Source organism: Aquarana catesbeiana, linkage group LG04 (assembly GCF_042186555.1).
Source record: "Aquarana catesbeiana isolate 2022-GZ linkage group LG04, ASM4218655v1, whole genome shotgun sequence".
NCBI classification, from domain to species: domain Eukaryota; kingdom Metazoa; phylum Chordata; class Amphibia; order Anura; family Ranidae; genus Aquarana; species Aquarana catesbeiana.
In genome coordinates, this window is record NC_133327.1 from 294,434,583 (window position 1) to 294,454,303 (window position 19,721).

At 45.8% G+C, this 19,721-nt stretch overlaps 2 protein-coding genes across 3 annotated transcripts in view; one reads left to right on the forward strand and one right to left on the reverse strand.

Annotated features, from left to right (window-relative positions):
- Nucleotides 1-10,173, reverse strand: part of RAB23 (RAB23, member RAS oncogene family) — a 76,546-nt gene extending 66,373 nt beyond the window's left edge. Inside the window, exon 1 of one of the 2 annotated variants that reach the window (XM_073626710.1) lies at nucleotides 10,017-10,173. The gene's annotated coding sequence lies outside the window, so the exon portion shown is untranslated. The remainder of the gene's footprint in view (nucleotides 1-10,016) is intronic. The other variant, XM_073626709.1, reaches the window with a different exon arrangement.
- CEP43 (centrosomal protein 43) lies at nucleotides 10,156-11,738 on the forward strand. Its single transcript, XM_073626708.1, has one exon. It carries the CDS (start codon nucleotides 10,161-10,163, stop codon nucleotides 11,511-11,513), a length of 1,353 nt encoding a protein of 450 aa, XP_073482809.1. The 5' UTR covers nucleotides 10,156-10,160; the 3' UTR covers nucleotides 11,514-11,738.
- Nucleotides 11,739-19,721: the final 7,983 nt, after the last annotated feature.

The window sequence follows — 19,721 nt, forward strand, 5'->3', positions numbered from 1 at the left end:
TGCTTTCTACTATTGTTGAAAACAAAACAGTTGCGGTAGGTATCGGCAATTGGTATCGGCGAGTACTAAAAAAAAAAAAAAAAAAAAAAATATAATAGGTACTCGTACGTAATGTAAAAGAAATGGTATTGGTGCATCCCTAGTAGAAATCATCCATCCTCCAATGCCCCCACCCCCTCAATTTTCCAGTGCAGTGAGGGTTAATAGAATGGAGGCGCTGACACAGGCTGTCATCAAGCGTGCCTGACTATGCCCACCCATTCCGTCATTCATAGAAGCCGTACTACAATTTCTATGAATGGAGGGAGCGGAGATATCAATCCTCTGAAACGGGATCTCTGAATGGAGGACAAGCAGTCATAGAAGCTGTAGTATGGCTTCTATGAATGGAGGAGTTGGGCAGAAAAGGTAGGCACAGTCAGCCACTCTTGATGAGAGCCCATGACAGCTCCTCAATTCTATTAATCCCTTCTGCACGGAGGATTTCTACTAGAGGACAGGAGCACAAGGGACACATGAAACTGGGGACCGGCTCACAGTATGTGCAGTCATTTGTATCTTTCCTCATGGATGAATGCAGGCAACTTATAGACTTAATAAACAATTGTTTTCTATGTGTCTTGTTCACACCAGAGCCCTGTATTTATCTGCGTTCCAGAGATGTGCAATCTGTCGATGTGTACAGGAACACACATAAATACGCATGAAGGCAACGCACTCTCGCCCACAATAATTAGGTCATAGGAAATATGCCTTTTAAGAAAAGAAGTATGCAGAAAAAAACATGTATAAAAATGCATGGAAGTACGCATAAAAATGCACATAAATGTGCTGAAATATAATTTACTGCAGGTGCCATTTTATATGTGTTGTCCTGTAAATGGGCCCTGAGCCTAGGTTAACACTGATGCGGTATGGGATGCTGCAATTCCTGTGTGCTTCCCACACTGCATCACAATCGTACTCCGTTCATGCAGACCGCTGCGGGTGTCAATGTTAAGTTAACTACACCCCAAAAATGGTTTGCAAAATGCAGTTCGATTGGCAGGATCGGATCGCATGGGTGTGAGCACCCATGCGATTCGATTCCGGTGCAGCAAAAAAAAAAAAAAAAAAAGTGCATGCATCTTTTTTGTGCAGGATTGAGCAGGCTCTTTATTGCAGAAGAGACAGGCTATGTCTGCAATAAAACAAAATTACTCACCTGCTTACAATCTTCTATGGAATGTATATTGAGCTGCACAACTTCATGTACATGCTCAGCACTGGTATGGACGAACCCCTGTGCACATGCGCATGAGTGAAGTCATTCCCAAGCCAGCCAAAGACACAGTAACTGGAAGACGCTGGAGAGAAGGCGTCAGAGCCAGTGATGGAACCTTGTTGCTGTTGCATCATTTGAGTGGAGCTATTTGTGGTGCTTAGTGCTACGTTAAAGTGAAACTAAACCCTCCAATCATTTACAGCCAAGGAAGCTACCCTCTTAACTTCTGATCTGTAGTTGCCATGGTGCTGCACATGTGATCAGTTATGACATCAGCCACTGATGGCTTGACAGCTCAGCTGAGAGCACAAGCAACTGTGGCAGTTATCATTCATGGCATGCCTTGAACGTGACCGTTTTGGGAAACTGTTAAATCAATGGGTTTAGTTCTGCTTGAAGTCCGACACCTTGATTTCAGAGCTTATTAACACGAAGTGTGGTGAGACTGTGTTGGGCAGCCATTTTCCAGCACAGTCCCACCACAAGACAAGGCAAAAAATTCCTTGTCCAAGAAAATTGACAGTTACTTACCGATAACTGTTTTTCTAGGATATCTTCCAGGACGGCATAACCTGAGAGATGACTGGTCCACCTGACAGGAAACACAATCAACATACAAGGTTAAAAGGCCCCTCCCTTCCCCCTGCACCTCAGTTCTCCCAAAGTAATAGGTTATCCGGGTGACAGAGAGAAACTCTTCCCGTAGTACTTATATTAAAACATGGGTGGGAAGTAGGCCTGCCGTCCTGGAAGATATCCTAGAAAAACAGTTATCGGTAAGTAACTGTCAATTTTCTCTAGTCATCTTCCAGGACGGCATAACCTGAGAGGATGGACAAGGAGTTCAAGGCCTACCTCAGGGCGGGACCACCGCTTGTAGCACCTTCCTTCCAAATGTCAGATCCTGGGGCGACAGCAGTTCCACTCTATAGTGTTTCAAAAAGGTATCCTGCTTCCCCCAAGTGGCTGTGCGACAGACCTGTTCTATCGAGGCCCCAGCTCTCTCTGCCCAAGAGGCCGCCAAGGATCTTGTTGAATGGGCCTTAAGGTTTCCTGGTACTGGGGAACCGGTCTGCTCATAGGCCAATGTTATTGTCTGCCTAATCCACCTAGCCACAGTAGATTTAGACGCCTGCCCTCCCTTTCTAGGGCCGCTAAATAAAACTAAAAGATGATTCGACTTTCTGTAGTCCTTTACTCTATCTAGATATGTCAATAAACATTTCCTGACATCTAATAAATTAAATTTCCTCTCCTTCTCATTTTTAGGATTATCACAGAAGGAGGGTAAAGTGATCTCCTGAGATCTATTAAACTTAGATGCGACCTTGGGAAGATATAGTGGGTCCTGTCTAAGAACCACTCTATCCTCCAGAATCAACAGAAAAGGCTCCTTAACTGACAGGGCCTGTAGGTCGCTCACCCTTCTGGCCGTGGTTATGGCCAACAGAAACGCTAACTTAAGAGTCAAAAACTTAACTGAAATCTCTTGCGCTGGTTCGAAGGGCGCTTTCGTCAGCGCCTCCAAAACCAGAGATAAATTCCATGGAGGAAATACATTCATTCTGACAGGGGTTACCCTCTCCCTTGCCAGAAGAAATCTCTTAATCAGAGGTTCTAGTGCGAGCCTCTGATCCAAAAATACAGATAACGCTGCTATCTGTATTCTCAAGGTGTTCGGGGAAATCCCCTGATCCACCCCTGCTTGCAAAAATTCCAGTACCACTGGTACTGAAGGGTAAGACACCTCCTTATCACGGCACCACTGTGAGAAGCAATTCCACACCTTGGAGTAGATCCTCCTGGTGACCAGCTTCCTGCTGCCCAAGAGGGTCTCAATTACCCTATCAGAGCACCCCTTACCCCTAAGGATCTCCTCCTCAAGAACCATGCCGTCAGTTTGAGGAATCCCGGGTCGGGGTGGAGGACTGGCCCCTGTAGGAGAAGATCTCGTCTGATTGGAAGACGGAGCGGAGGAGAAATTGACCACTTTTTCAGAGTGGCAAACCAGGTCCTTTTTGGCCACCATGGGGCTATAAGGATCAGTCCGCAATCTGAGCGGGCCAATTTTTGTAAGACCCGTGGTATTAAGACTAGTGGGGGAAAAGCGTATGCTAGATGGAAGTCCCAGTCCTGAGACAGAGCGTCCACTCCCTGGGATCCCCCTTCTCTGTTGAGAGAGAAAAAACGATCCACTTTTTTGTTCCCTCTGTGGGCAAAAAGATCTATATCCGGAGTCCCGAACATCTGACTTATCTGGAGAAAGACCTCCTGATTTAACTCCCATTCCCCCTGAAGGATGGGTTGCCGGCTTAAGAAGTCTGCTACCACATTGGCGGTTCCTCTTATGTGAACCGCCGATATGGACTGAAGATTCTCTTCGGCCCAGTTTAGGATGTTCAGGACTAGACTCAGTAGTTTCCTGGATCTGGTGCCCCCCTGACGATTCAGGTAAGAGACCGTTGTCACATTGTCTGACAGGACTTGGATCTCCAAGCCCTGAATCCTGTCTCCAAAGGATACCAACGCCTGGCCCACCGCCAAGAGTTCTCTGTGGTTGGAGGATGCCCCTGCCTGAGAAGGCGTCCAGGCCCCCTGTGCCTGGATGTCCCCCAGGTGAGCGCCCCAACCCCAAGCGCTTGCATCGGTAGTGATTCTTGTGGGATTCCACTGGTCCCAGGGTAAGCCCACCCTGAGCTTGTCCTGATCCAGCCACCAATCTAGGGAGGTCCTTACTCTTGTTGGAATAGACACCCTTGCATCCAATGACTCTCTCCTTTTGTCCCAGGAGGACAAAAGGAAGAACTGCAGCTCCCTGGAGTGGAGCTGAGCCCAGGGAACCGCTGGAATACACGAGGTCATTAGACCTAGGACCCTCATGATATGCCTGCGAGAGCACTCCCTGGTTTCTTTTAAAGAGGATACTGCTGTAACCACCTTTAATCGTTTTTCCTCTGGAAGAAACAGTTTCTGAACCTCTGTATCCACCAGATATCCCAGGAATACTTTTATTTGGGACGGTGCCAGAGAAGATTTCTCTCTGTTTACTATCCAGCCCAAGGACTCCAGAGTGAAAATCACTCTGCCTACGTCTATCTCCACCTGCTCTAGGGATTGCCCGTATACCAAAAGGTCGTCTAGGTAGGGTATAAGGGACACCCCCTGTAGGTGTAGGTAAGCTACAACCTCTGCCAGGACCTTTGTGAAGATCCTTGGGCTTGCAGCTAATCCAAAGGGAAGAGCTCGGAATTGCCAATGCTGAATCCCTTCGCTCGTAAGGACTGCGAATCTCAGCAGGGACTGGTGTTCCCTGGTGATCGGGATATGAAGGTAAGCATCCCTTAGATCTATCGTGGCTAAGAACGCACATCTTAATAGGTGCCTGCGCACCGTGTATATACTCTCCATCCGGAAGCTTTTTTGTCGCAAAAACCTGTTCAATTTCCTGAGATTTAATATCAGGCGAAATTTCCCTGACGGTTTTTGAACGACAAATACATGGGAATAAAACCCTTGGTAAAGCTCTTCCGGTGGAACGGGGATGATCACCTCCTGGAACACCAATCCCTGCAAGCTGTCCAACAACCCTGCAGCTTTTGAAGTTTCCTTGGGGAGACGGGTCAGAAAAAAGTTTTGAGGGGGAGGGGACAGAAACTCCAAACGATATCCCTCTGTTACAATCTGCAAGATATAGGGGCTTTCGGAGATTCTCTTCCACTGAGGGACAAAGTGGGACAATCTCCCCCCTACCCTGATGCTGGCGTCACTTAGACTGCTTGGTGGCGTCTTTAGGTCCAGAAAAGAGCAGACTACCTTTTTGTGCGCTCTTTCCCTTTCCCCACCTCCTATTCGCATCCTTTTTTCCTTTGAATTGACCCTGGTTAACGGAGGGACGAAAAAAACTTCCTGCCCCTTGCTCCTTTAGCTTTGACCGGGAACTTTTTTCCCTTTTCTGCTGACCTTGACAGCACCTGATCCAGGCCAGGTCCAAAGAGTTGTGAACCTTCAAAGGGCAAACCACATAGCCTTGATCTAGACATATGGTCCCCTTCCCATGATTTGACCCAGACTGCCCTTCTTGCGGAGTTAAGAAGGGCCGCAGATTTGGCTGTGTTCCTGACAGACTCCACAGCCGCATCTGCCAAATATGCCACAGCTTTACCTATTATTTCTAAGGAGTCTGTGATTTCTTTGGAATCACTGCCTTTAGAAACATGGTTAGAAAGTCTGCCTAACCATGCGTCCACGTTTCTTGCCACGCATGCTGATGCCAAAGCAGGAGCCATGGCAGCCGCATTGGAATCCCATGCTCTGCGCAAAAGCGCCTCCGCCCTTCTGTCCATTTGGTCTTTTAGGTTCCCCGAATCCTCAAAAGACAAGTCAGATTTTTTAGAAACCTGCGACAGGGCTGCGTCCAACTTAGGGGTTTTAAAGAATTTCTGCTCTTCTTCCTCCCCAAAAGGAAACCTTCTCTTCCAAGTTTTGAGTCTAAGAACCTTTCTTTCCGGGTCTTTCCACTCTCTCAAAATCACCTCCTTTAGAGCCTGATGAACTGGGAACACCCTGGACTGAGGCTTTCCCAAACCCCTGTACATCTTGTCCCGGGCCGACGCCTGAACCAGAGGTTCTGGGATATCCTCAGAGGCATAGATCGCCCTAAGTAACTGCCCCATGTCTTCCACTGGAAAGAGGTGGCTACTAGCCCTAGGACTGTCACTATCCTGGCTGTCAGCGTCTGTGTCTACACCTTCCTCTAATGAGTCCTCCTCTGACTCCTCTGGGTCCTCAAACTCCTCAACTCCTGAAGTGACAGAGGAAGGGGGTCCTTGCAAGGTTTTCTGACCCCTGTCTGAAAAACCTCCCTGAGAGGAAGTGCCTTCTCTAGAGGACAGGATTTCTCTATCCTCCGCTTTAGGTGCTATAGCAGTCTTAATAGACTGGAGGGTAGAAAGCATCTCCGACTGTACCGCAAGGAAGTCCCTCATAACCTGTGAGGTTTCTTTACTAGACAGTTTTTGTATGCACCTATAGCAAAAAGGTTTCCCATGGTCCTGTGGGAGCTTATCATTACAATTCCCATATCTTTTTGACCTGGGAGGGGGGGGATTTTTGCCCTTCATCTTGTGAGCCCCTTGAGCAGAGCTGCCAGGATCTAGGGAGACAAAAAAGACAAAGTCCAAACTTTAACCAGTTTACTAAGACTTTCTGTGTCTCTTTCTCTCTCACTCACCCCCCTATGGTGTAGGTAAGACCCCTCTTACTTCACCACAAAAAAACGGAAGAGGACTCACCACCACTGGCCTCTTCCTGGGCTAAGGTTGCAGCTGTTACCTCCTCTCCATCCATATCTGCTGCTTTGTGAGGTTTTCCGACCTCAAGAGAGGAGTATCGTGAGGCCTCCTGCTTTTCCTTGGAGCGCTGAGTGTCTACTCCTATACACCGATGATCGGCGCCATTTTGTTGGAGAGCCACTGTCTGAGGGAGGATTTTGGCCTCTAGTGTCTGAATCCACCATTTTGGCATAGACCGGAAGTCGGAAGTTACAGCGCCCGGAACCGGAAATGCCGCCATCTTACTCCACCCTGGGAAGCCTGCTCCAAACACAGGAGCTTCAGCATTCCCTATGAAGTCCAGGACCTCCACCAGCCCTACAAGGCACCAAGGTACCGCCTGGCTGGCGTCCTCTACCCCCTCTGTGGCCTAGACACCAGCCTGAGCTCCAGTTCCTTCATCACCTCCGTACCTGACTGGGTGGAAGGAAAAAGCATGAGGTATGTGCTCACAGGAGTTCCGGGCTACCCCTCTGTACCCGGGAGACTCCTTGCCGGGGAAGACTCTCTCCCCCGGCCATTGGGGGGACCCCCTGAGAAGGACAGGGCCATGGCTGGACCCGCCACCCTCCCCGGCTTTGGCGTCCAGCCCTCAGGGGGGGGACCATCCGCTCCTAGCTTCAGGTCTGAGAAAAAACAACAAACGTTTCGCTGCCGGGAAACACAATCAAGAACTGAGGTGCAGGGGGAAGGGAGGGGCCTTTTAACCTTGTATGTTGATTGTGTTTCCTGTCAGGTGGACCAGTCATCTCTCAGGTTATGCCGTCCTGGAAGATGACTAGAGAAAAAGTGGCTTTTTTGGAATATGTTCATATATTCAGTGGAAGGAAGGTCTCTTTTAGATGACCTCCCACAACTGCCTTAATAATTCCACCCTGCCTAGCGAGTTTGCAACTTTACTGTCCTCCCCAACCCCTACCCCCCTTCCTGTCTATCATTTGGGTGGCAGGCCATACTTTTTTCCAGAGCAGAGCAGTGCGAGGCAATCCATGGCCTCACACCATGCAGCGGCCAATAGAAATCACTTAAAAGTCACTATGATATTTCAATAAGGTTGATAGAAAAAAAAAAAAAAAAAATGTAAAAAAAGTGAACAGTGAGATGCACCATTATCAGTGCATCAGCACTGCAGTTATATCACCATTGCTAGTTATACTTTAACCACTTGCCCACTGGGCCATAGCCAAAAAGACAGCTACGGTGCGGTCAGCTTATTCTGGGATAGCGTCCATGGACGTCCTCCCAGAATCTTGCTACCACGCCCCCTGGGAACATTCATGACCGCCGGGTTCCGGAAGACCCGGTGGAACACGGTAAACAGCCGCTGATAGCGGTCGTTTACCATGTGATCGCTCTGTTGAGCTATCACTTTTAAACAAACCGGCGTCATGTCATGACGCCAGTTCCTCCCTCCCCTCTCTGTACCAATCTGTACAGTGCGAGGGGAGAGGGGGAGAGATTGTTTGCAGCAGCGCTGTGGGCTGGATCTGTAGTGCCCACAGCGCTGCTCTGTGCCCATACTCTGCAGTACTATGCCAATGCTCTGCAGTAAATTTTAACAGAAACAAAAGAATTTTTTTTTTACCAAATTTTCAGTCTTTTTTGATTTATAGCGCAAAAAATAAAAAACCCAGCGGTGATTAAATACCACCAAAAGAGAGCTCTATTTGTGTGAAAAAAAGGACAAACATTTCATATTGGTACAGTGTTGCATGACTGAGTAATTGTCATTTAAAGTGTGAGAGCACCAAAAGCTGAAAATTGGTCTGGTTAGGAAGGAGGTTTAAGTGCCCATTGGTCAAGTGGTTAAAAGAGGTCAGGATTTATATTAAACAAACATTTATACTGACCTAGGTGCATGCAGAATCAGTCGGATGCTGCATCTGTCCCCTGCTGTCTCTGCAGTGAGAACTGAGTGATAAAACACAGCTGATCACTCAGTTTTCCCCCTCCGCTCTGAGAAGAGGGCTGTAACTGTCAGTAGCTCTATGCCCCCCCCCCCCCCCAGCACTCACTGAAGCGCTGGGCTGTGGAGGGGCTGGCTCAGGATCTCAGCCCATTGAAGCTGAGCAAGGTGCTGGTCCTGGCTTCTGGGAGGATCCTGACAATATGGCTGGGATCTTTCCTGAGCCTGGACTGGATGACTGGCGGCAGCCGACAGTGGACTTTAGCCCGCTGTCAGTTGAAAACAGGTCACAGGAGTGCAGAACGAACACACTACAGTGATCCATAGGAGAAGTACAGCCAAACGAGTTTTGGCTATACTTGTCCTTTTAAAAACTATAATACAGATTTAAAGGGGTTGTAAACTCTTGTTTTTTTTAATAACAAACATGTCATACTTACCTCCACTGTGTAGTTCGCTTTTCAGAGAGGGACCCCGATCCTCGACTTCTGGGGTCCCCCGGTGGCACTGGTAGCTCCTCCCTGCATTGAGTGCCCACGTTGGAGAAGGCTCTCCTAAGGTGGACACCCGTGTGGGCGCGCTCCTGAGTCCTGCGTACATTCACACAGAATGCAGGACTTGGCCCCGGCGCCCGCATCATTGGATTTAATTGACAGCAGCGGGAGCCAATGGCTGCGCTGCTATCACTCTATCCAATAAAGAGCCAAGAAAACGGGCAGAGAGGAAGAGCGCGTCTTCACAGAGGGAACGAATGGGCTCAGGTGAGTAAAAGGGGGGGCTGGCCAGTGTTAGAAGTTTTTTCACCTTAATGCATAGGATGTATTAAGGTGAAAAAACACAAGGGTTTACAACCCCTTTAAATGTGAATAATTCAATTACGAACATGTGCCCACATAAAAAACAGGTGTAATGTAGGCCTCATTCACACAGGGCGATTAAATGCATGCACTGTGTAGGGTCATGTTTTACCAGCACAGGTATGAACAGGTGTTGTGGGCATCCCCATGCCAGCAGTCCCATTGTTGCCTGTGTGGGTGCCCGACCCCAAACACTCCCAGGGTGATGTCAGGGACACGCACCTATATGGATGTCATATTAGGACTTCTGTGTCCCAATAGACACAAATGGGGATACCAGTGCAGGGGATGCAAGGAAAACCTGTGCACCCCCCATAAGACACCACCCTGCACAGGGCATGAATCTCTCCGTATGAGAGTGGCCTTGGTGCCAGGGGCTCCTGGTGCTGCATACTGCCAGCCATAAATATTAATGGAAGAAGGGAGCTGTTCACAGCTACTTGCCACAGATTGCCCCCACAGAGAGAGACAACCATAGAATGCCCCCACAGAGAGAGACAACCATAGAATGCCCCCACAGGCTCAATGCCCAGCCTGCCAAGCACTGGGAAAGTGTCTGTACACTGGCCAGCCAGAGAGATTGCCCCTCTGCCCCCACACATAGAGCGACCAGGAGGAACACAAAAAGAGAGGCTGATAATACAGCGCTAGTTTACTACCTTGGATGAATTGAAGAAGCGAAGGCAGGTGTGGGCGGTGCCTGGTGAGTCCTGGGTAAGCCGACAGTACAGCAGTGTGTTTATCCCGGAAGACAACTCCCGCGACACCCGGCGCATCGGGCGTGGCTTTCCTTCACATGCCCGATGTGCGCCGTGACATCAGCACGCAGGCGTGAACCAGGACACGCCCCCGGCAGTTTAGCATTCGGCCGTCTCCCAGACGACGAGCGGGCAAACTTCTTCCTGTCACAGACTTGTGTTATTAACCGCCTGAGAATGTCTGCGGCCGACGAGGACACCGAGCTGAGGGATCTGCTGATCCACACGCTGGAGAACAACGGCGTGCTGAACAAGATCAAAGCGGAGCTGCGAGCCTCGGTTTTCATGGCTCTGGAGGAGCAGGAGCGGGCAGAGAACAAGCCGGCACTGGTCAATGAGAGGCTCCGGCAGTTCCTGAACAGCAGAGAGGGCCGCCTGGTAGCCGGCCTAGTCACTGACTTCCTGCAGCACTTCCACCTGGACTTCACCCTGGCCGTGCTCCAGCCTGAAGCCAACCTGCCCAGTACACCTAACGATCGGGCTGAGGTGGCAGGAGAGCTGGGCCTGCCCGAAGCCGAGAAGGGAGGCCCGTTACTTCTAGAGCTGATCAGGAGCTTCCAGGGTAGACAGAACGGGCTGCCAGAGCAGGAGTTGCCCGCTGGACACCTGGCAGAGGTACAGGCCAAGTTTGAGCTGTACGATCGGGACAAGAACGGGGAGATGAGCAGAGAGAAGGTGAGGGAGCTATTCGGGGAGCTCTTCCCTCACTCCAACAGGGACATTCTGGACAGGTACATCAGCGAGGAGTATAAAGATCGCCTAGACCTGCACCACTTTCTGGCCATGTACAGGCGCCTGTTTATCCGCTGTAGGCCTGTGGAGGTTTCTGAGATCACCTACCCCTCCTCCACCAAACTGCACCCCCATATCAGGACAGACAAATCTTCCTTCATTGACAACCACCCTCTGAAGTCACAACCCACAGCAGATGAGCGCCAGCTACAAGAAAGTGAGGGCCTCAAACTGGATGAAGATGACCTGGAGGGAGATTCTTTCTATGATGACCCCCTTCCTAAACCAGAGAAAACCTATGGATGGAAAGAGGAGAGCAGCAAGCCTCACCAGAGTCTTTCAGCCCTCCTTAATTCACAGTCTCACAAATCTGAGCCCAGCTCCCGTTCAGAGGCACCCAATACCCTGCACAAGGACCTCAGATCGGCTTCTGAGAAAATGGCTTCCCTTGAATTGGGAGCAGGGAATGAGGATGAGTACGCTGATGACTTTAACAGCACTAGTCAACGCTCCGATAAAAGTGAGCTCAGCATTGGTGAGGATCTAGAAGAAGAATTGTCTGTTGATGACCTCACTGGCAGTGACAATAAACTAGAGGACTTCACCTTAGACAATTCTATATCTCATATAAGTGATGTTGCCGATTACCTGGAAGAGGTTTCATGACAAATGTACTAGTTTCTGCATTTATCTCAAACTTTTTTTTTTTATTGCTGAATAAACCACCATCAGACTGAATATTTAGGAATATGAACAATAATCTGTACATCTGCTATATAGTTTTAAGGTGGATTCTATAAAAGTTTTCATAAAGAGCTATGTGAAAGACTGTAGATGGTTATAAAAATGAATATGAAACCTAAAATAAATAAAAGGGAAACCTTAAAGGTATGGGACTCCAATTCTTCATCCATGACCCCATAAACTCACTTTTTTTTTTGTTCATATTGTATTTAAAGCTGGCCATACATGGTTCTGTTTTTTTTTTTTTTTCTTTCAGCCGAAAAACAGAACAGATTCCCCATCCACACATTCGTTCTGAATGTGGGAATCCTCTCGGCTGTATCATTGTATTCTGACAGCGGAGAGTCTCCCCCCACCGTCAGAATACACATATCTGCGCTGATTGAACAAAAATTTTTCAGCAATCCCATTCGTAAGAAGTTGACTCATAGGGGTTGATTTACTAAAACAGGAGAGTGCAAACTGTGTTGAAGCCAATCAGCTTCTAACTTCTGCTTGTTCAATTAGGCTTTGACAATAAAACCTGGAAGCTGATTGGTTTCTATGCAGAGCTGCATCAGATTTTGCACTCTCCAGTTTTAGTAAATCGACTTTTTATGAACTGGAATGGCCATACTTGGATAGAAATTTGTCTATTTCCTGCTGAACCATCCAAATTTTAATCCACGTATGGCCAGCTTTAATATTATACTTTACATCTCACCAACATCAGTCTCCAGCAGTATTTAAATAAACACATTGTCCAATATTGACCAAGTCATTCATATATGTTTGAAGGAGGTAGTTATGCTGGTGATTACAGTGAGGCAAAAAGTATTTGATCCCTGCTGATTTTGTATGTTTGCCCACAGACAAAGAAATGATCAGTCTATAATTTTAATGGTAGTTTTATTTTAACAGTGAGAGACGATAACAAAAAAATCCAGAAAAATGCATTTCAAAAACGTTATAAATTGATTTGCATTTTTTGAGTGAAATACGTATTTGACCTCTTCGCAAAACATGACTTGGTGGATTAACCCTTGTTGGCAATCACAGAGGTCAGCTGTTTCTTGTAGTTTGTCACCAGGTTTGCACACATCTCAGGTGGGATTTTGGCCCACTCCTTTTCAGATCCTCTCCAAGTCATTAAGGTTTCGAGGCTGACGTTTGGCAACTCGAACCTTCAGCTCCCTTCACATATTTTCTATTCGATTAAGGTCTGGAGACTGGCTAGGCCACTCCAGGACCTTAATGTGCTTCTACTTAAGTCACTCTTTTGTTACCTTGGCTGTGTGTTTTGGGTCATTGTCATGCTGGAATACCCATCCATGACCCATTTTCAATGCCCTGGCTGAGGGAAGGAGGTTTTCACCCAAGATTTGAGGGTACATGGCCCCGTCCATCGTCCCTTTGTTGAGGTGAAGTAGTCCTGTCCCCTTAGCAGAAAAACACCCTCAAAGCATAATGTTTCCACCTCCATGTTTGACGGTGGAGATGGTGTTCTAGCAGTCACAGGCAGCATTGCTCCTCCTCCAGACACGTTGAGTTGATGCCAGAGCTCAGTTTTAGTCTCATCTGACCACAACACTTTCATTCAGTTCTCCTCTGAACTACTCAGATGTTCATTAGCAAACTTCAACCTTGGGGGTGCTGCACAATTTCAGTCCTTCGCGGCGTAGTGTGTTACCAATTGTTTTCTGGGTGACTATGGTCCCAGCTGCCTTTGAGATCATTGACAAGATTCTCCCGTGTATTCTGGGCTGTTTCCTCACCATACTCATGATCATTGAAACTACACGGGGAGGAGATTGACAGTTATTTTGTGTTTCTTAGACCCCTTTCACACTGAGGGCGTTTTGCAGGCACTATAGCGTTAAAAATAGCGCCTGCAATCCGCCCTCAAACAGCTGCTCCATTGTTTCCATTGTGAAAGCCCGAGGGCTTTCGCACTGGAGCGGTGCGCTGGCCAGGACATCAGGAAAAGTCCTGCCAGCAGCTTCTTTGGAGCGGTGAAGGAGCGGTGTGTTTACCGCTGCTCTCCATTGAAATCAATGGGGCAGTGCTGTGATACCGCTGGCAAAATGCCGCTATTGCGGTGCATTGTGGGCGGTTTTAACCCTTTCTCGGCCGCTAGCGGGGGGTAAAAGCACCCCGCTAGCAGCCAAAATGCGCTGCAAATCTGACGGTAAAACGCTGCTAAAAATAGCTGCATTTTACCGCCGACGCTATGGGCGGCTCGGTGTGAAAGGGGTCTTTCATTTGCAAATAATTGTGCCAGTTGTCGTCACCCTCTCATCCAGGTGCTTGGCGATGGTCTTGTAGCCCATTCCAGCCTTGTATAGGTCTACAATCTTGTCCTTGACATCCTTGGACAGCTCTTTGGTCTTGGCGATGGTGGAGAGATTGGAATCTGATTGATTGATTGCATCTGTGGACAGGTGTCTTTTATGCAGGTAACAAGCTGAGATGAGGAGCATTCCCTTTGAACCCCCGTTCACACCTATGCGAATTAGATGCGGCTTACACCGCATCCAATTTGCAGGACATTTTAAAATACATTCATATGAATGCATCTGGTTCACATATGTGTGTTGCATTCGGACTGCGCATTGCACAAAAAAGTGTGCGTTTTCTGGGCATTGCAGTGTGAAGTACAAACCCATTATCTTCTATGGGAACACATCTGATTCGCAGATGCATTGCGTTCTGAACATGGATTTTCTCCTTCTCCTCACTACACCTCCCCCTCTCCCTGCTCGCTGATCCGCAGCTAGAACGCAGAGGAATCTCTGAATAACTGATTTTTATCTTCCCAGTGAAACCTGAGCTTCAATTCGTGTGAACCCAGGCTAAGAGCGTGATCCTAATCTCAGCTTGTTACCTGTATAGAAGACACCTGGGAGCCAGAAATCTTGCAGATTAATAGGGGATCAAATACTTATTTCACTCATTAAAATGCAAATCAATGTATAACTTTTTTGAAATGCATTTTTCTGGATATTTTTGTTGTTATTCTGTCTCTCACTGTTAAAATAAATTTACCATTAAAATTATAGACTGATCTTTTTTTGTCAGTGAGAAAACATACAAAATCAGCAGGGGATCAAATACTTTTTTTCCCCCTTACTGTATATTCACAACAGTTGAGTCACAGGTTCAGAAAGGCAGCCCTATACAAACTGTTTAAAGTTGAATTCCAGATCCGCATATTTTTGCAAAGTTACAATGGTCCTGCTTGGACCAGTGTAAAGCCTCGTACACACACTACGATTGCAGGGAGGGGATTGTCTGTTGACAGACTGTTGTCCTAAAATCTTACCGTTAGTATGCTCCTTTTGACAACTGTTGTCCAACTATTGGCCAACAAATGTTGGATGGCAGGCTAGTAAATTTTTGGCAGACAACGGTTTGACGTCAGATTTTCGTATGGTCAGTACACAAATTCGCCACACAAAAGTCGAAAGTACAAACGCATGCTTGGAATCCATGCTCACCAAACACAAAATTAGCAGAAGGGGTTCAAGAGCTGAAATTCCTCGTAGTACGTCACTACGTTCGTGTTTGTGGCACGACAATTGTGTACCTTTAGTCTGCAAGACAAGATTCCTGGCACACGCCCTTTTGACAAAAATCAGACACTCGGTTGGCCAACAATCGTACCGTGTGTACGAGACTTAGGGATGCATGGTTGCGCAGTGGTTGAGTGTAGTTAGGATATGGGGCTGCTGCCTCTACAGATACAATACCACCTGTGGAGGTATTAGAATTTGGTAAAAAGCAGGAGTAGTTATGGCGCTGCCCTTGTGGGGTTAGAAAAAAAAAATTTCTATTAGTGGACAATTCCACTATATATTACCTGGTGTACATAACTCATATAGATCTAGAGCATTATTATTAAAAATTATATTTATGAGCGAAGCAAAAAGCAAAAGAACAAAAAAAAACAAAAAAAAAAAAACCTATATGTACCAAAATAACGTGAGTGTTTTAGATCTGGAATCTGTGACTGGTACTCGGTTACTAATAATCACATTGTAATAAAAGTGAAATATCAACATAAAATTATTTCCACAAAGTGCATTTGTGCTAAACCAGTGCTATAAATGTCATAAAGTGACTGCTGCTAAATCATACAAAATGTCCATTGCTATGAATTCCATAAAGTGACTGGTGCTAGATCATACAAAATCATACTAAATGTCCAATATAAAAGGTGACTGATGTGTTTTTAATTTGATAAAAAGCAGGAGTAGTTATGGCGCTGCCCTTGTGGGGTTAGAAAATGTTTTTTTCTATTAGTGGACAATTCCTCTATATATTACCTGGTGTACATAACTCCTATAGATCTAGAGTATTATTCTTAAAAATTATATTTACGAGCGAAGCAAAAGAACAAAAAAAAAAACCTATATGTACCAAAATAATGTGAGCGTTTTAGATCTGTGACTGGTACTCGGTTACTAATAATCACATTGTAATAAAAGTGAAATATCAACATAAAATACTTCAATTATTTCCACAAAGTGCATTTGTGCTAAACCAGTGCTATAAATGTCATAAAGTGACTGCTGCTAAATCATACAGAATCATACAAAATGTCCAGTGCTATGAATTCCATAAAGTGACTGGTGCTAGATCATACAAAATCATACTAAATATCCAATATAAATGTGACTGATGTGTTTTTAACCAGTAATCTTGGATAGGAAAAGTTCCATTAATGAAAAAAAAAAAAAGTTCTTTTTGGAGTATTTTAGGATGTTCTCTGAGAAACAGATTTCTGTGGGAAAACTTCTTATCCAGGTGCTGGCTTTTTAATTAGTGCCTTATCTGCATGCTCTGATACTGCTTGCACTCACCAAATTTTCTTTACCCTGCAGGGGTGCAGGCAGTCACAGTATCTGCCACTGTGTAGCAATCATAGATGTCTCCAAACTTTACTTTCCGTGTTGTTTTGATGTATTACATATGAAAGAAAGGAGGGATACCCATAGAGTAAAACCGTATAGGAACTTTTATTAAAGCTTAATAACACTGTGGTACTCACATTTTCAATGATAAAAACGAGCATGAAAAAGATATCAAAATCGCTTTGCTAGAGGTGCTGCAAGACGTCCGTAAGCCTGCCCGTCCGTATTCCATTGATACATTCCAGATCACATATTTTCTAGCACTTTGCACTTTACAGTATAGTATAATATTTTGGTAAATTCTCACCCAGATTATATGCTTCTCATATTATTTATTTATCTATTTTTATTTATTTTATTCATTTTTTCCATCACATATTATTTAATATTTATTGTACACCTGTTTGAACAGCGCCAATTCCCCCATTATAGGATCTCGTTTGAATTTCACCAAGGTGATATTCTGTGTCGGGGGGGCTGCAGTTCCTTTTTTCTTCCTAAGCGCGGAATAATTGATTTTTATTGAAGATCCTGCCAGACCTTTTTCCGCATCACATTACAGTGACGGACACTCCTTAGTCCTCTAGTGGATAAGACCCGCCAATTGGGGCTCACCTATCGTTGGGGATACTGGCTCAGGGTTTTCATCAGAAAGGGGACTGATTCGTTCACCTTGAGGACCCCAGAAGACCTGCCTGCTCTCTTCACCTTCATGGAAACTGAGCCGATCCCGGTTCCTACCTGGCCCCAACTGTTGCTGCGGCAGCCGGGCAGGCTCCTGGTCTCTGTATCCCATTCTGGCTTACCTCCCCAGCCACCTAGGTGGTGAAGACTCCTGAAGGGCCATGTGAGTTTTGAGTCTGCTCTACCCTACATGGGGTATCCAAGCTAACTTTGTGCATTCCTCTTCTTTTTGGTTGCTACCCGAGTTCTACTGGGATGTACACATACTGGAGCTTGGCTCAGTTACCAGAATTGAAAGGTCTTTGAGTCTTAACGTTTAACCTTACCTATAAAAACTGTGGCACTTGGCACTCTTTTTGGGTGGACTGATCCCCTAATGATGTTATATGGATGACTTTCATATGAACTATTTCAGTGGAGGGCTTTGCTCCTTAATGTTTTCCTTTGTTACTGATTTGGTAGACATGTCGTTCACCTTTATTAGAGACTTTACCCAAATGCTCTGCTAGGCTTGCTACCACATGTCGGTATATTCCCCCTCCCCTGCTGACAAATTGGATAGTAGTATCTATATCAGGTGACGGGGCACCCGATTTGAGTCTTGCTCTCTCTTTTGCTAGAAACCTTGAGATTTACATTCTAACGTAAATATTGAGGCTGTCTCTGCTTCTGCTACCCACCACTCATGTGGGGGTTATTTACTAAAGGTAACTCCACTTTGCACTTCAAGTGCACTTGCTGTAGATCTGGGGGGGACATGCAAGAAAAATAAAAAAAACAGCATTTTTGCTTGCACATGATTGAATGATAGAAATCATCAGTTTTCCCTCAGTTCGATCTTCCCCTCAGATCTACAGTGACTGTACTTCCAAGTGCAGTTTCAGTGCCCCTGAAGAAGTCACGTGTGGTGTGACGTCACGCGTAGGGACGGGATAGGCTGGATACACTGAGAGAAGGTTACGAGCTCGCCGCTCGTCGGATACAAACATTGTATCACTTAATTGCCAATGTGAGTACCTGTTTCTTTGCCTAATAAAAAAGTTACCTATGAAAACGGAATTACACTATTGGGTTCTTTTCTACTCTACTTTATTCATAAATACCTCCCTGCATCACATCTGAGGGAACCTTACCCCAGGACGGTGAGGAATGCGCAGGAGCCCCTAGGTGGAAGAGATAAAGAACCTGTTTGGTCATATGCTGTTGCCCCATTACTTTAAGGTAAGGGGCCACCACCCACTGTAGTGTTTGCACACGAAGCTGCATGTGATTTGAGTCACCAGGCACTCCAACTGCCACATGCGCATGTCAGCACTTTACTGTCACAGATTTCATCATGATTAAGGACGTTTTTTCTGTGTGAATTTTCTTTTTTATGTATCATAATTTTTGGGACATTCACTAATATTTTATGATTATATATTTTGGAGTTTTTTTGGGTCCTTTTTTTGCACATTTGCACTTTATACAGAATGTTTGTCGGCTAACACCGCAAGCCAATGTGTGATGTAGTCATTTATTTTGCACAATGTTTTGCACAATGCACTTTGTCAAATTTGGATTGTTAATTATTTAGTACAATTCACGCTGCACTTTATTTAAATTGTTTTTTTGTCACTTATGTTGAACCAGTCACTGATATGGTCATCTATGGTGAATCAGTTTTTGATATGATGATCTAAGTTTTTTTATACACATGGTATTTTTTTACACCCATATTTTTTATTAATTTATTTAGTTTAGTGAGATACACCACTTGTAGGAATACGTCACTGGCCTTCCAGACTATTTATACACACTGTAGTGATCTATAATATGACCTATTTTTAAACCACCAGAGGTTTATATACAGGATTAGCGCTGCACCATCTATCCATATATTATCAATTTAGGTCAGGTGTTTACCTATTTAGGTGCATGCAGCTGTTCCACCCCTAGCCATCTCCATATCTGATAGCGCAGGAATATCTCTGCTAAACTATTTCAGTGGAGGGCTTTGCTCCTTAATGTTTTCCTTTGTTACTGATTTGGTAGACATGTCGTTCACCTTTATTAGAGACTTTACCCAAATGCTCTGCTAGGCTTACTACCACATGTCGGTATATTCCCCCTCGCCTGCTGACAAATTGGATAGTAGTATCTATATCAGGTGACGGGGCACCCGATTTGAGTCTTGCTCTCTCTTTTGCTAGAAACCTTGAGATTTACATTCTAACGTAAATATTGAGGCTGTCTCTGCTTCTGCTACCCACCACTCATGTGGGGGTTATTTACTAAAGGCAACTCCACTTTGCACTTCAAGTGCACTTGCTGTAGATCTGGGGGGGGCATGCAAGAAAAATAAAAAAAAACAGCATTTTTGCTTGCACATGATTGAATGATAGAAATCATCAGTTTTCCCTCAGTTCGATCTTCCCCTCAGATCTACAGTGACTGTACTTCCAAGTGCAGTTTCAGTGCACTTGTAGTGCAAAGTGGATTTGCCTCTGGTCTTAATGATAGGGCTAGGTCCCCATGTGTTTGGTGGAGCACGGAGGCACCTTATCTGTGAGAA